The sequence below is a fragment of the Camelus dromedarius genome, chromosome 7, assembly GCF_036321535.1.
Source record: "Camelus dromedarius isolate mCamDro1 chromosome 7, mCamDro1.pat, whole genome shotgun sequence".
Taxonomy (NCBI): domain Eukaryota; kingdom Metazoa; phylum Chordata; class Mammalia; order Artiodactyla; family Camelidae; genus Camelus; species Camelus dromedarius.
This window is the reverse complement of record NC_087442.1, coordinates 77,802,598-77,815,619: the sequence shown is the minus strand read 5'-3', so window position 1 is coordinate 77,815,619 and position 13,022 is coordinate 77,802,598. Positions and strand designations below refer to the sequence as shown.

At 40.8% G+C, this 13,022-nt stretch overlaps 1 protein-coding gene across 1 annotated transcript in view; it reads left to right on the top strand.

The window, feature by feature from the left end:
• Positions 1-13,022, top strand: part of COG5 (component of oligomeric golgi complex 5) — a 240,196-nt gene that overhangs the window by 206,248 nt on the left and 20,926 nt on the right. The window contains exons 17-19 of the mRNA XM_031454688.2: positions 2,863-2,966; positions 6,752-6,989; positions 12,325-12,401. Of these exons, the coding sequence (XP_031310548.2) occupies positions 2,863-2,966; positions 6,752-6,989; positions 12,325-12,401 (419 nt within the window). The remainder of the gene's footprint in view (positions 1-2,862; positions 2,967-6,751; positions 6,990-12,324; positions 12,402-13,022) is intronic.

Genomic DNA, 13,022 nt, shown 5'->3' with positions numbered 1-13,022 from the left:
GAAGTAGGCATCCTTCTGGTTCTCTCCTTTCTGAAGCTCCCCTCTGACTCTCCAGCATCCCTAGTTGGACCAGGGCTCCTTCCTCTTGTTCCTTTGGACTGAAAAGCCGCAGGTTTTGTTTTGTTTTGTTTTTCTCTGAGAGTTTTAACCCCCCAGCTTTGGTACTGCCATGACTATAGTCACTCTTAGAGCAAAGTCATGAAACAACGGAGAACTCACTCTCTTCTATCGCTTACTATGGACTTCCACACTCTTCTAAAACTACCTGCTTTTTCCCCCACCTCCAGGAGTCTCCAGTAGGTTTTTTGGTTTGTTTTTAGTATTTTTTTCATAATTATTTATAGGAGGATCTGCAGTAGGCTTTCACTCCTTCATACCAGTATAGAAAATTTGCCCTTCCTTCTTGGAATCTTCTTGTCTGTTTATTTCCACCGTACTCTGAGGTCTCTTCTTATTTCTCTACCCAGTGGCAAAGTATTAACAAAAGCTCACTGAGTCAAATACACCTTGAAATCCAAGCTCTTCCACTTGATAGCTTTGGACAATCTCCTTAGCTTGACTTGAGTTTCCACATTACAAATTACTTTAGATTCTGCATCAATAAATTAGATATTTTAGTAATTTTTAAAGGAAGGAATAACTGAGTTTTCAGTGGAATGATCCTATGTGAAACACATAGCTCAGTATCAAGCACATAATATATACTAAATGAATGCTGTCACCCTTCTTAACCCTTAAGGGCTCCTCTTCTGTGTGACCTTAAAATGGCATTTGGCCTCACTGTCCAAACCATCCTTTGGGATCTCATTGACTCTTTGGACCTCCACTCCTCTCTTAAAAGCCAGAGGCTACCAGATCTAGTGCGAATGTGTCAGAAACCACAACTGTAAGGATCTTAGGACCTGCTGGATGGCCTGTGTGGATTTCTCACAGGCCCTTCAAACTCATATTCAAAACTGAACTCATTTTCTCCCTCCATCTCTGCATCACGCCACTGCTTCTGCATTTACACACGTCAATTAATAATACCACCAAGTAATTAAAGAAAAAAATGTAAATGTACCCTTAAATCTTTGCAGTCCATATTTCTCAGATCTGCTCGTCAGGTGCTGCTCTTCTCCCTCAGACCACCTCCAGCCTGTCTCCTCATCTCCACTCCTGCTCCCTCTGACTTAGGTCAGCACTCACCGGCTTGCATCTTTACTCTTACTGTGTCCTCCTGCCCTTAGTCTCCTTTATCCAGCCTACTGTCTGACATGATTTTTCCCAAATTCAGGTCCTTAACCACGTTTTTTTTTCATTGCTTAAAACCCAGCATTGGTTTCCCGTCCCTTCAGGATAAATTCCCATCTCCCTAGCAACCTGCCCAGAGTACATCTGCTGTCTGTCTCTCTTTCACAGAAGCAGGCATCTCATACTCTGTTGATCGCTTTGCAGTTCCCCAAATGCATTAGTTTTCCCAGCTCCTGTGTCTCTGGCATGTGCTCTCCCAGCCTCATCTCCACTCCCCCCGCCATTTGGTTCTTACCTATTTTGGCTTTTGAAATTCAGTTAAAGCAACACCTTTTATATGTAAAATTTAAGTCCCCTCAGTATAAGCTGGAGGTCTCCCCTGTTCCCATAGCACTCTGCAGAGGACTGATATCACCACAACTTGTTAACCTGTTACCCCCAGATTTTGAGCTCCCTGACAGCAAACTGTATATGCCCCCCCCATTTGTCTCAATCCTATATGCATATGTTTATTTTTATCAGCGATTAGGGGCTAGAGATGGCATTTAGGAATTTAATGAATAAGGGTCCTATTTAACTTTTTCTTACTGATTTCGATCATTTAAATGAGCCGAAGTCATCCATTATATGCAATCATTATTGAAGCATATATAATATACTTAAAATTTAGATTTTGAGTGTTTATTGAGACCCAGTCAATATTTTCACACTTAAAAACCCATAACTGGGGGGAGGGGTAGGATATAGCTCAGTGGTAGAGCGTGTGCTTAACATGGTCCTGGGTTCAATCCCCAGTACCGCCGTTAAAAATAAATAAATAAACCTAATTACCTCCCCCTACCCCAAAACCTCCCTCCATAACTAAGGCCTAGGGTCTTACATAAGCTAACCAGTAATTACACCTCAGAGTAGGACAGTTTCTCAGCCTTAGCACTACTGACGTTTTAGGCTGGCTGGTTCGTTGCTGTGGGGGACTGTCTTGTGCATTGTAGGACGTTTAGCAGCATCTCTGTCCTCTACCCACTAGATGGTGTCAAACGCCTCCCCCACCCCAGCTGTGACAATCAAAAATGTCTCCAAACATTGCCAGATGTCTTCTGAGGAGCAAAATTGTCCCTGGTTGAGAACCACTGCTGTAGAACGCTGAATAGAGACTTAATCCACGAAATGCCTGACTGTTAGTTACCCTGTAAGAGTTCCTCATATATTTATTACATTCAGTCTGCTCAAAAGCATGTAATGCAGTTCAAGTTTTAAGGAATTACTTTTGGTCTTGCTTCAATCTTTTCAGAAACCTTAAAAAAATGTGTTCGTATGATATTTACTTCATAGGAGCCACCATGACTCCTTTGTCTAGGGGATCATTTGAGCATTAAAACTTCCTGAAAATATGAGAAAAATGAGGGAGTTAAAATTTTTCAGTGCCATGTTCCACATATTTTATGCTTTAAAGATCATTGCTGACAGCAGCTAGAAGAGCAGGCTTCTGTTGAGTTATTATGGTTAAACTGTATGCAGTCTGAGTTTGATACAATATGAAAACTTTTAGTCAGAATGCTTCTCACACCTTGGATTTCCTTGTGTTGGTCTTTTAAGATTTTGCCTCTCCTGATTTCATCTTCTTTCCAGGGGATCCACGCTCTCATGGGAAGTGCCGTGCAGCCCTTACTGACTTCGGTGGGAGATGCTGTAGAGGCCATAATCATCACCATGCATCAGGAAGATTTTTCTGGGTAATAACTTCCGACCAGAATTTTCACTAACCTTTATTGCATTTGCTTTTCATTCCCACCTCCACCCCTACTCCCTCAGTCTTCTACCATGTAGGACCTTGTTCCTCTTGGGATGGGGTCGGCCTTCAACCTTATCCTACTCTGTTCACTGTGTACCATTAGCAGGTTGCATTTTTTAAGTTTTTGCTTTCATCATTTCTTTCCTGTCATTAAAACAGAATCATTCACATCTACTGGACTCAGCTTGGCACTTGAGGACTTCTGGTAGATGGTACTATTCTCCTTTGCAATTTTATCTTTTTCCTTACTTCTCACGCGTAGCCTGTCCTTGAGCCTCTGGTATAGGCATGGGGTTCCTTGTGTAACGTGTGCTGCCTCTGCCCCTCGGCTGGTCCCGTTCCTGCTCTGGCTTTGAGGGCAAGCTCCTGCCCAGCCCCTCAAAGATGACTTTCTCTTCTCGGTGTCTGTGGCAGTCTAATCTGGCCTTACCACTCCTAGCCATAAGCACTTTGGTATTATTTCATAGGTGTTTTGTATGTGTGCCGCGTATCCATATTACATGTGTTTTGAGAATACGAATCATAGTTCCTAGCTTAGTGTTTACTGAAATCTTTTTAAGTAGAGTAAAATGGTTTTGACTGACTATTTCAGAAATCTGTCTGTAGGGAATTTGAAATAGTTATTTGCACATGCTTAGAGTGATTTAAAAAAAATTTAACCATACTTCAGAGCTAAACATTTATACATTAATGTACAGATATATGTTTTATATTCCTAGTTCATGGTTAGTTACTATTTTTGACTGTCCTGTTTCTCTTTATATTCATGTTGTTGAACAGAGTATCTTTATTAAATTTCCAGTGACTTATCTGGCTATTTGTAGAAAAATTATGAGATGATTACACTGTCTTTTAATTTTTCAAATCATTTATTATTTCATTTACAAATTATCTTTTGAAAGGTGAAAGGGTCAGTCTCTGCTTTTAACGGTGGTATGAAGCACAGAAGGATAAAGTGGATTTACACAAAAGTGCTGTAGTATTTGGGGACAGGAACATAAAACTGCTGATTACAGCATGTGGAAGGAAATGAATTTTGTTCAAAAGAGATCTGAAATGTCCCAGTTACACCAATCATGAATGCCTCTGAAAAAGAAGCAAAAATGATGTAATTTTTGAAGGCTTGTGCTGGTGAGAGTGGTCAGATACTAACTTTGGTGATTGTAATGGTGAGCCATGACTAGAAATAACACTTTAGACATTAAAAGTTGATTTCCAAAATAGATACGTTTTTGTTAGTTTGCTTAAATACCAGTGAGCCAGGTTGGTTCTTTATCTCATAGTTTGCCACGGGTGTGGAGCATTGTTTTAAGGTATATAAACATCGTCCTTAATCTTTTTTCCCCCAAATGGCCATTAATGGCTCCGTTTCAGCTCGCTCTCTGTAGGCAGCAGACATTTGAGATTCCACTGAAAGCCATTTTCCACACTTGGCAGCAGAGGAGTGTGGCGCTCTGCCACTTTATAGCGTATTTAAAGCATTGCTCTCCTGGCAGTAATTTTACCACTTTCTAGACCCTTGTTACTAGTAACTCTGCCATGTCATTTCATATACGTATGGCTTATATGAAATATAAGATGAAATGAGATTAAACTATTCAGGAAGCAGGAATTACTTTTATCATCAAGCCAGGCTCCAGGGGTCACACTTGGAAAAATAATAGTATCTGCCCTTGCAAGCCCTCTCCACCTATTCTAGGTAAAAGGAGTGAAAATCAGGTTTACCTTCTAGGTCAACTTCACATGTAGTCTGGTTGCAGAATCCCTTGCTATTTAAAAAGTAGTCCCCAACACTGTTTCCTGGTATTTGAAATGTATTTAACAGGACCAGTTTCTTTCTTTCCAGGTTAGATAAGGCTTAAAATGTACACGTCTGACTGACATAGTACGTTGATTAAAATTCTTTTATTTCATGTGAAATGACTCCTGTCCAATTGCAGCTTTGACAGGGGGAGGGAGGGCAGTGAAAGGAGGAGGACCCGAGATCCTCCAAGTGGGGGGTGAGCCTATCTGGGGTGGGGAGAGCACATGCCCCCCAGAGCGACTGGTGGCCGCTTCTCAGGCATCATTGTTTGGTCCTCCCCACTTCAGCTCCTGTGTGCAGACTCTCATTCCAGAGCCCTTATATTTCCACTCAACTGCCTACCGCGCTCGATCTATCAGTTGAGAACTGATAAAGCTTTGGCATTATTGGGGAAACTGAGCTTTAGCAATTGTCAGGCAAGTGTCATGTTCTAGTAAATTTTAATCAAGCTTCTGATCCATGCCGAGAATTGATAATACGTATTTCAGAATTTTGTCTAGTAGATCATTTTATTTTACTTATTTTATTAACATGTGCTTATGAAACTTGTTTTAGTATGTTATTTTCTAATCCTACAAGAAATCATATCAACTGGCTAGATTAAAATTCTTGAGTCAGTCCTCCAGAACAATACCAAGGCATTGGCAGTGATTTTGATAAACCATAAGAAAACTGGAAAGAGATTGGTACTTTGTTTTTTCCCAGCCTAGCCTTTTAGACTGACAAAACCTAAATGAAGATAGGCCACAGTGGGCTGAATCTGGCAAAACCAAACCCCACGTGAAGATTGCATTCACTCCCTGCGTCTGTCGCATACTCTGTGCGAAGCCACTCTCCACCCTATGATGCTGCGAACAGCAGTGTTCCACCTCGCCCCCCTCAGTGGCCTTGCCACAGTTAGGACATTCTTTCTTACACCCAAACAAAATCTCCTCCTGCTGGAACATAGCCTGCTTTCTCTATTTCTATCTGCTTTCTTTTTGGTTAACATCCTGCTTACAACAACCATTGCTGTATTTTAAAATAATTAAGCTCACCTCATTTTCTTGCTCTAGGCATTTGAACCGTATCTGTTGTTCTTCCTTTGACCATTGCCAGTTTCTCTACATCGCTCTCAGAATATGGAAACACTTATTTTTTTAAAAAAGATTCAACATTATATAGCCAGTGAGCTCCTGGGCTAGCTAAATAATATCAGGTGACTTCTAATTTTGGCATAACTCTTCTTTTCTATAAATATTTCACATTCTGCATATATTCTTTAAAGAGCAATTATAAACACTTATAAATTATAAATAGTATTTCGTGGAGCATCAGCTGGCATCATCTGTTGATCCAAATTAAAGCCTTTCCAAACCTCATCATCTGGGAGGAAAAAATTGCATACCATGTGTATTGTTACATAACCAATTCCACAGTCAGAATTCTACTATTGGACCGATCAGTTTAAATAGCACAAGAACAGAGATATTTTTGCCAAGAATTTGTTTGGGGAAAGCAGCATTTTCTGTTGTTACAAAGTGTAAAATGCTATTTGAGGATTTATTATTGATTTATTCCCTAACTAGGGAAACCATGTGAGTGAATGGAGAGCTGTAAAGCTGGAAGAGACCTTGAGAGGTCAGAGAGTGCGTAAGGCATTTATGTGAATCATCCAAGACAGATGGTTGCCTCTTTCATTCTTAATAGTCTTTAGGAAAATTAATTTCAGGATTCTTTCATTCATCTCCCTAGCATCTTAAAACAATCTTTAGAATACAATTTGAACATTATTTTATGCTCTTTAATGCTTAACAAAAGAAAACTATGTCTTTTCTACCATTAAAGGAAAAAATTGCTTAGGAGTGAGATAGCAGGCAGAGGGGGAGAAAAAAAGTCAAATAGTGCCTTTTGGTGCATTGGCTGTTTTTTTTCTTTTGCAGATCATTACCCAGCTCAGGAAAGCCTGATGTTCCCTGTTCTCTCTATATGAAGGAGCTTCAAGGTTTCATTGCCAGAGTTATGAGTGACTACTTTAAACACTTTGAATGCGTGGATTTTGTCTTTGACAACACTGAAGCTATTGCCCGAAGAGCAATTGAACTTTTTATTCGCAATGCCAGTCTCATAAGACCTCTTGGTGAAGGTGGGAAAATGCGCCTTGCTGCTGATTTTGCACAGGTAAATTCATGCATAGTTACAAAGGGGGAAATGTTTCAGCCTCAATATTCTTTATTTAATGAGACTAACTGTGTATTCTTCAGTATTTTAAAGAGTTGAATCATGAAGTAAAGTAAATCTAAACCTAATTGGTTAAAAAGATAGGATGTAAAGATACTTTCGTGCCAGATACTTTTCATTTGTTTTTAACGAAAGAATCATCACTCATCTTTGGTATTTCCATGTTAAGCTGAAGTAGCTCCTTCCACAGTAAAGCAGCATTTCCCATTTTTACATAATATGAGGCTTTGTCAACATTTTACAATCTCACCATATCAGTATTGATAAGAATAATTGATTGATCTTGCTGAAAAACAATGTAGGCGATTACATTTATCCTTTAAACGTTGGAAGGGGTGGTCTGTTGTCATGGAAAGAGAAAGAGCTCCAACACATTTGTGGCCCCTCCGCATTCCAGGCCAGGGTTCTGATTCATTTAGGTGCGCAGAGGACCAGGTTGATTATTTGATCTCTCTCGATTAAATAAGAGCACCCTTCTTGTGCAGTCAGCCTTGAAATCATTCCTCATGATCTGATGTGAAAGAACTAAGATTCAGAAAGGGGTAAGTCGTATTTACATAGAACGTCAAAGATGAACTTATTTTTTAAGTCTCTCAGAGCTGTTAGCTTTACTAAATAGTTTTTCAAATGGATTATTCATAGTGGCTTTGCCAGATCCTCCCTGTTTATAAAGACAGGCAAATTTTAATGTCCTTATTTATTCCTGTGTGTGTCTGGGAGCAAGTCTTGGTTCGTTATTCCCACACAGAGAGAAGGACGTGGCAGAGTGCTTGTACTGGAACCAGGGTGGTAGCCGTCAGGCAGTCCCTCATACCTGGTCGTTACAGTTAGGAGCAGGTTCATGTCCTAGTGTTTCGAGAGCTGGGCTCTTTGCATATTAATTGGTCTAGAATTAGTCATTTCATCCCTAAATGATATGTCCGAGACCACTAGGTCAGCGTACAGAGCATTCCTTTGTGAAGTATGTCTTCAGTAGCCTCAGCATGAAGAAAGGAAGTCAGTGTCGCCGTTAGTGAGGCTCCTTTTACCTTTCCCACTTCCATTGGCTTCACTCTCCGGCACCTGTGCGTTTTGTTGTTGCAGGTAAATGTCAGCTTAAAGAGGGTTATGTAGTGTCTCACTTGTCCCTTCCTGGGGTTACAGGCTGCCTGTTAAAATGAAAACTCAGTGATGTACCAGGACCTGCTCTTAATTGTTAAAAACACTGAGCTGAGCTCAAATGGGTATCTGTACTTCCTTTCCCCTTTCCTCCTTAATTTTGTTTTTCTTTTCCAGTCCTCTTCTCTCCCCGGGTCTCCCTCCCCCACCAGTTTATTTGCATTCTGCTCCAGCTGGTTCTTGAGTCACTTTCCTGGAGGCAGCACTTCAAGTCCAATTAGAGTGGCAGCCGAGCAGGAGACGGCCAGAATGGGAGTGCTGGAGGGAACGGGCTTTTGGGCTTTGTTTTTTATTTTAATGATCTATTCCCTTATGAGTCTTGAAGGCTGCAGAGCAGTGTCCTGTGACCCTTGCTCCCGCAGCTGGCACCTGCTCAAAGTGCGAAGCATCCAGGGGCAGGCTTGAGCTCCCATCTCCCTTAAAACTGTGCATTCAGGATTTTATTTGCCATTCTTTCTTTCTTAAGACATGTTACCCAATAAACCACACCTTTTCCCCGGTCCCTTTCCTTAAGATAAATGAAACTCATCAATCATTGTTACTAACTTGTGCTCCAAGGCAGCCTCTGTTTTCCATTTCTTATATATAGAAACTGCATTTATGCAAACAGCATTTACTTGGTGTTAAGATATTTTCCAGCCCTGCAATGACATTTGTTGTTCTATTCTATGTGGGCCCGATTCCTTTGTTCACTCCTGGACAGTGTCCCAGTTTCAGGACATCCTGCCACTCACCGTGTAGATGGTTCCCCATCCCTGTAGGTCGTGGGCACAGGAAAGACAGGTAGCAGCACCTTCTGAAGTTAATCATGGTTGTGACTAATAGCTTTGGCAAAGGTCATCCAGCTGTTATATCATTATCTTTAAAAAATTAGAGTCACTTTGGGGTTTTTGTTGCATTTGATGTAGTTTCTCGTCACAACTGCAGTTCTGTGATACTGCACCTCAGTTTTCATACTCATCCTTAGTTGGAAGCGTTTTCCTGGGGTGAGTCAGAACACTCAGATGGCATCACCCTGACATTTATATTCATGACAGGCATCAGCTGGGCCTAGAAAGCCTTTTTGCTGCCTCATTATCGAAAGTTCTATCAATTTGTATTCAAAATTAAAACAAAACCACTGAGGCCCCTGGAATCAAGAACACACAAATCCTCTGTGGGTTTGAAAAGAGTTCTTGTGATAAAAGCACCTGCTCTTCTGGCATAAATAAGAGAAAGAGAAGCGCTCAGGAAGAGACCAGTGGAGTAGGTTTGGGAATGCTGATTATTTGGCATAACGTCCAGTTGCAAAGACAGACAATGATGTGTTTTGAAGACTTCTTTAGGACTCCTGACTTCTCCCGACCGGCACAGGTGCACAGGGAAAGAGAAAGTCATTGCAGGGTGCCATCTGGAGCGTTCATGGTGAGGGAAGTGCCCAGCGTACAGCCCACTGAGGAATCAGGTCACGGGCCTGAGGTGGTTTCCTCCTGGTAATTAATTCCCTACTGTGACCACATGGTCTCTGTGTTTACACTAATCACACAGCACTTCTAAAGCTCTAAGCTTGTCCAAGGCCGCTGGGGTGCTGCTGATTCCAAATCTCTCTGGGGACTGGTCCACACTGCCCTCTGAACCACACATTCCCCTCTGCCCCTCAATTTTGTTTCTTCCCTGAGGGAAAGCATGGCTTTTGAGGTTGGCAGTGGTACTCCGAGCAGTTTCTATTTATTTCTGGTTGCCCTTTAAATATACATTTATATTTATTTTGCTTTTTGCCTGAAAATAGAAATTTAGGGAAAAAAGCCCAAATAATCAAGATTCTAATTCCTGTTGCCTTTTCTCCTGAACAGCGTCAGGGCGGGAGTGCCCTAGGAGGATCCAAAGATGCCCTGTGGTTAACCACATGTCCGTGGTGGGTCAGGAGCGGCTCTGTAATTAGTTCACCGTGCCTGCAGCAGCTGACTGTTCATTCCTTGCAAACAAGAGAGCAGGAGAGATGCAGGGGCGTGTGCCACTTTTGTATCCACAGCTAATTACAGAGTCACCTCCCTCTAAAAGGAACACTCCTGCCCATTAGAAACATGGCCTTGTTTAATGGAATTCTGGTGGAAGAAAATGGTTTTTAGTGCCCTAGAGATCCTTTATGGATGAAAAATTTATTTTAAACATTTAACATTTTGAATTTGTGGCATAGAATCTCCTGCAATCTTCATTGCTTACACAGCCATTCGAGGTCGTGTTCTCTCATACCATAGTTTTTTCCCAGCCACTTACTCGTTCTCACATTCAGTCCTGCTCAAGTGCCAAGGCAGAGGTTGTCTGGTTTAATCTTCAGTGATGATGAAGCCCACGAGGTAATTGAAAAAGAAATTGACAAAAACATTACATGAAAAATACCTCACGTAATTTCAGCATGTAAAAAACCATTATACACACACATGTGCACACACACAGTCATAGGTACGTGATAATCACATTTTTACTTTGTGCTCACTGTAAAATAAATACATGTTCTGTAGGAAACCAGAACCTCCCATCAAGTGAATAAGCTACCCAGGTCCCCAGGAGCAGCGCACACCCCGTGTCTTGAGTTGAGAACACTGGCTCGAAGCTGCTCTCTTTTGCATTGTTGGCAAGAATCTGACTTTTCTTCCTTAGATTTCTCTTTTTGTTTACTTATTCTTTTGTATTTTAAAGAATTTTCCAAGCATGTGAGATTTCCCTCTAGGACATACAGGGTGTACTCTGTGTCTTCTAAATGCTAAAGAGAGAAATCCACCATTCGCAAGTCATCCTCGAGACCAGCTGAAGGAGGGAGGCTGCCCTCCAGTTCTCCCCTGACAGCCAGTTCATACATTTGGTATCACACTTGTCATTTGCTTAATAATAATCAGCATGTGTATATGTGTGTCTGTGTAGACACACACATACCTTTCTTGTAATTTGGGTAAATAAACATTAGATTGTTTAAATAGATATACGAATCCCCTTCTTCACGGAATTTGAGAGAGCTTCTTGAAGGCAGCTCAGTCTAATTCATCTTCTCATCCCCGTGTCTGGCTTGGCGCCTGGCAACAGTGGGGAGTCAGAAGTGTTTCTCCAATGAGTGATTGATTAGGTCTCCCTGGCTTTGCGAGGGCAAGGAGATTTGAGCAGGAGCTTTTTAGAAGGATGGCCAGCAGGACGGAAGCCCCACATTTCTCTCGTATGTTTTTCTTGAAGAAAGATGCTGATTTAACAGGGAGCAGCCTTCTCTCAGACATTTTCTAAACTGTTCTTAACCAAGGTCCTGTTCGTAGCAAGAATGAAGAAAGGGTTTATCATCTGAGTACCACATAGGAAAAAATTTTGCTTATGCAGTTGGTCAATAAAGAATAGGTAGCCTCACACTCCAGTTCATGACAAGTAAGATTTCCAGTCAGAGGAGGGAAGTGAAGAGAGGTGGAAGCAGTCGTTGCTCAGTTCTTCACCCAGGAAGCAAATTAATTTACTAAAAAGTATTAAAAGGGGGAAATTTAAAAAACACTGATAATGCCAACAGTTAACAAGCACTTACGTATGCCACGCACATAGTGCTTTGTGGGGTTATCTATTTTATTTGCATAATTTTATGAAGTAGGTGTTATTTTCTCCACTTGACAGGTGAGGAACCTGTAGCTTAAAGAAGTTAAGTCCAGGGCCACGCAGCTAGTCCTTGTAGGGGTGGGATTCTGACACAGACGTGCTGCCTCCAGTCAGCGGTCTTTATCACTCGAACTAGCTGGGTGAAAACTGTCATCATTTATATTTAGTATAAAAAATCTTGTGATCCTGCTAAAGAAAGTACAGGCACACAGTCAGTCTTGAAAGCCTTTGTCTGATTTTTCAATGGAGGGAGAAAGTCCAGTCTTTGTCCTCTTACATAACAGATGTTTTTCTGTTTTCTTGAAGGAATTACCTCATCTTATGCCCCTTTAGTAGATAAATGCAAAAATTATCTAAGTTCTTACCTTTTAATAAGTTTAACTGACTTTTAAAACTATGTCCCAGTGCAGGTAAGTTTACTGAAAGCTACAACTTCTATGATCCAGGTTTATCCCCAGTTCACCTTAGGATTCTGACATAAAAAGCTATGGCATATCTTTTAATATTTCAGATGGAGTTGGCTGTGGGTCCATTCTGCAGAAGAGTATCTGATTTAGGAAAGTCCTACCGAATGCTGAGGTCATTCAGGTGAGACACAGTTCTGTTACCACTTTCAGATACCCATATCCTATTAGCAGATAAATCCTCTCCTATTCATGTTGAACTGTATGAAATTGCAGTCATTCAACCATTTTGTGATCTACAACAGTGGCAATTTCATATGGTTCATCTTAAAAGTTATTCAAACCAGAAACTTGTGTAAAATTATATGTAATGACTAGTGAGTGTATGTGTATGTTATTTTTGAGTTACAGTTCACAAGATAGAACTGGTAAACTTTTTATTATGCTCTTTCTAGGGAGATTTTTTTTAGTTCTCCATTCTTGCAGAAATATATTGAGTAGTAATACCAAGCAGTTCATAAGTATATAGACATCTTTTTCTGAAAAATGTGTTTGTTCATGTATCATTTCCAACCCAATCTACTTTTTTAAATGTCATAGGTTGCATTCCATAACAAAAGTGTTAAATAGAGTATAAGAAGGACTGAGTTTAGTGATGAAATGCAGGGAATGCCTGTAAATGTAGTGAAAAATTGGGGCTAAAGATGGCTAGTGCAGTTGAGCACGAAATTTAGGATTGAGCTTCCTAGAAACCAGTTCAAAAAGAAAGACAATGAGTTAATTCAAACTCATGATCCAGTTTAAC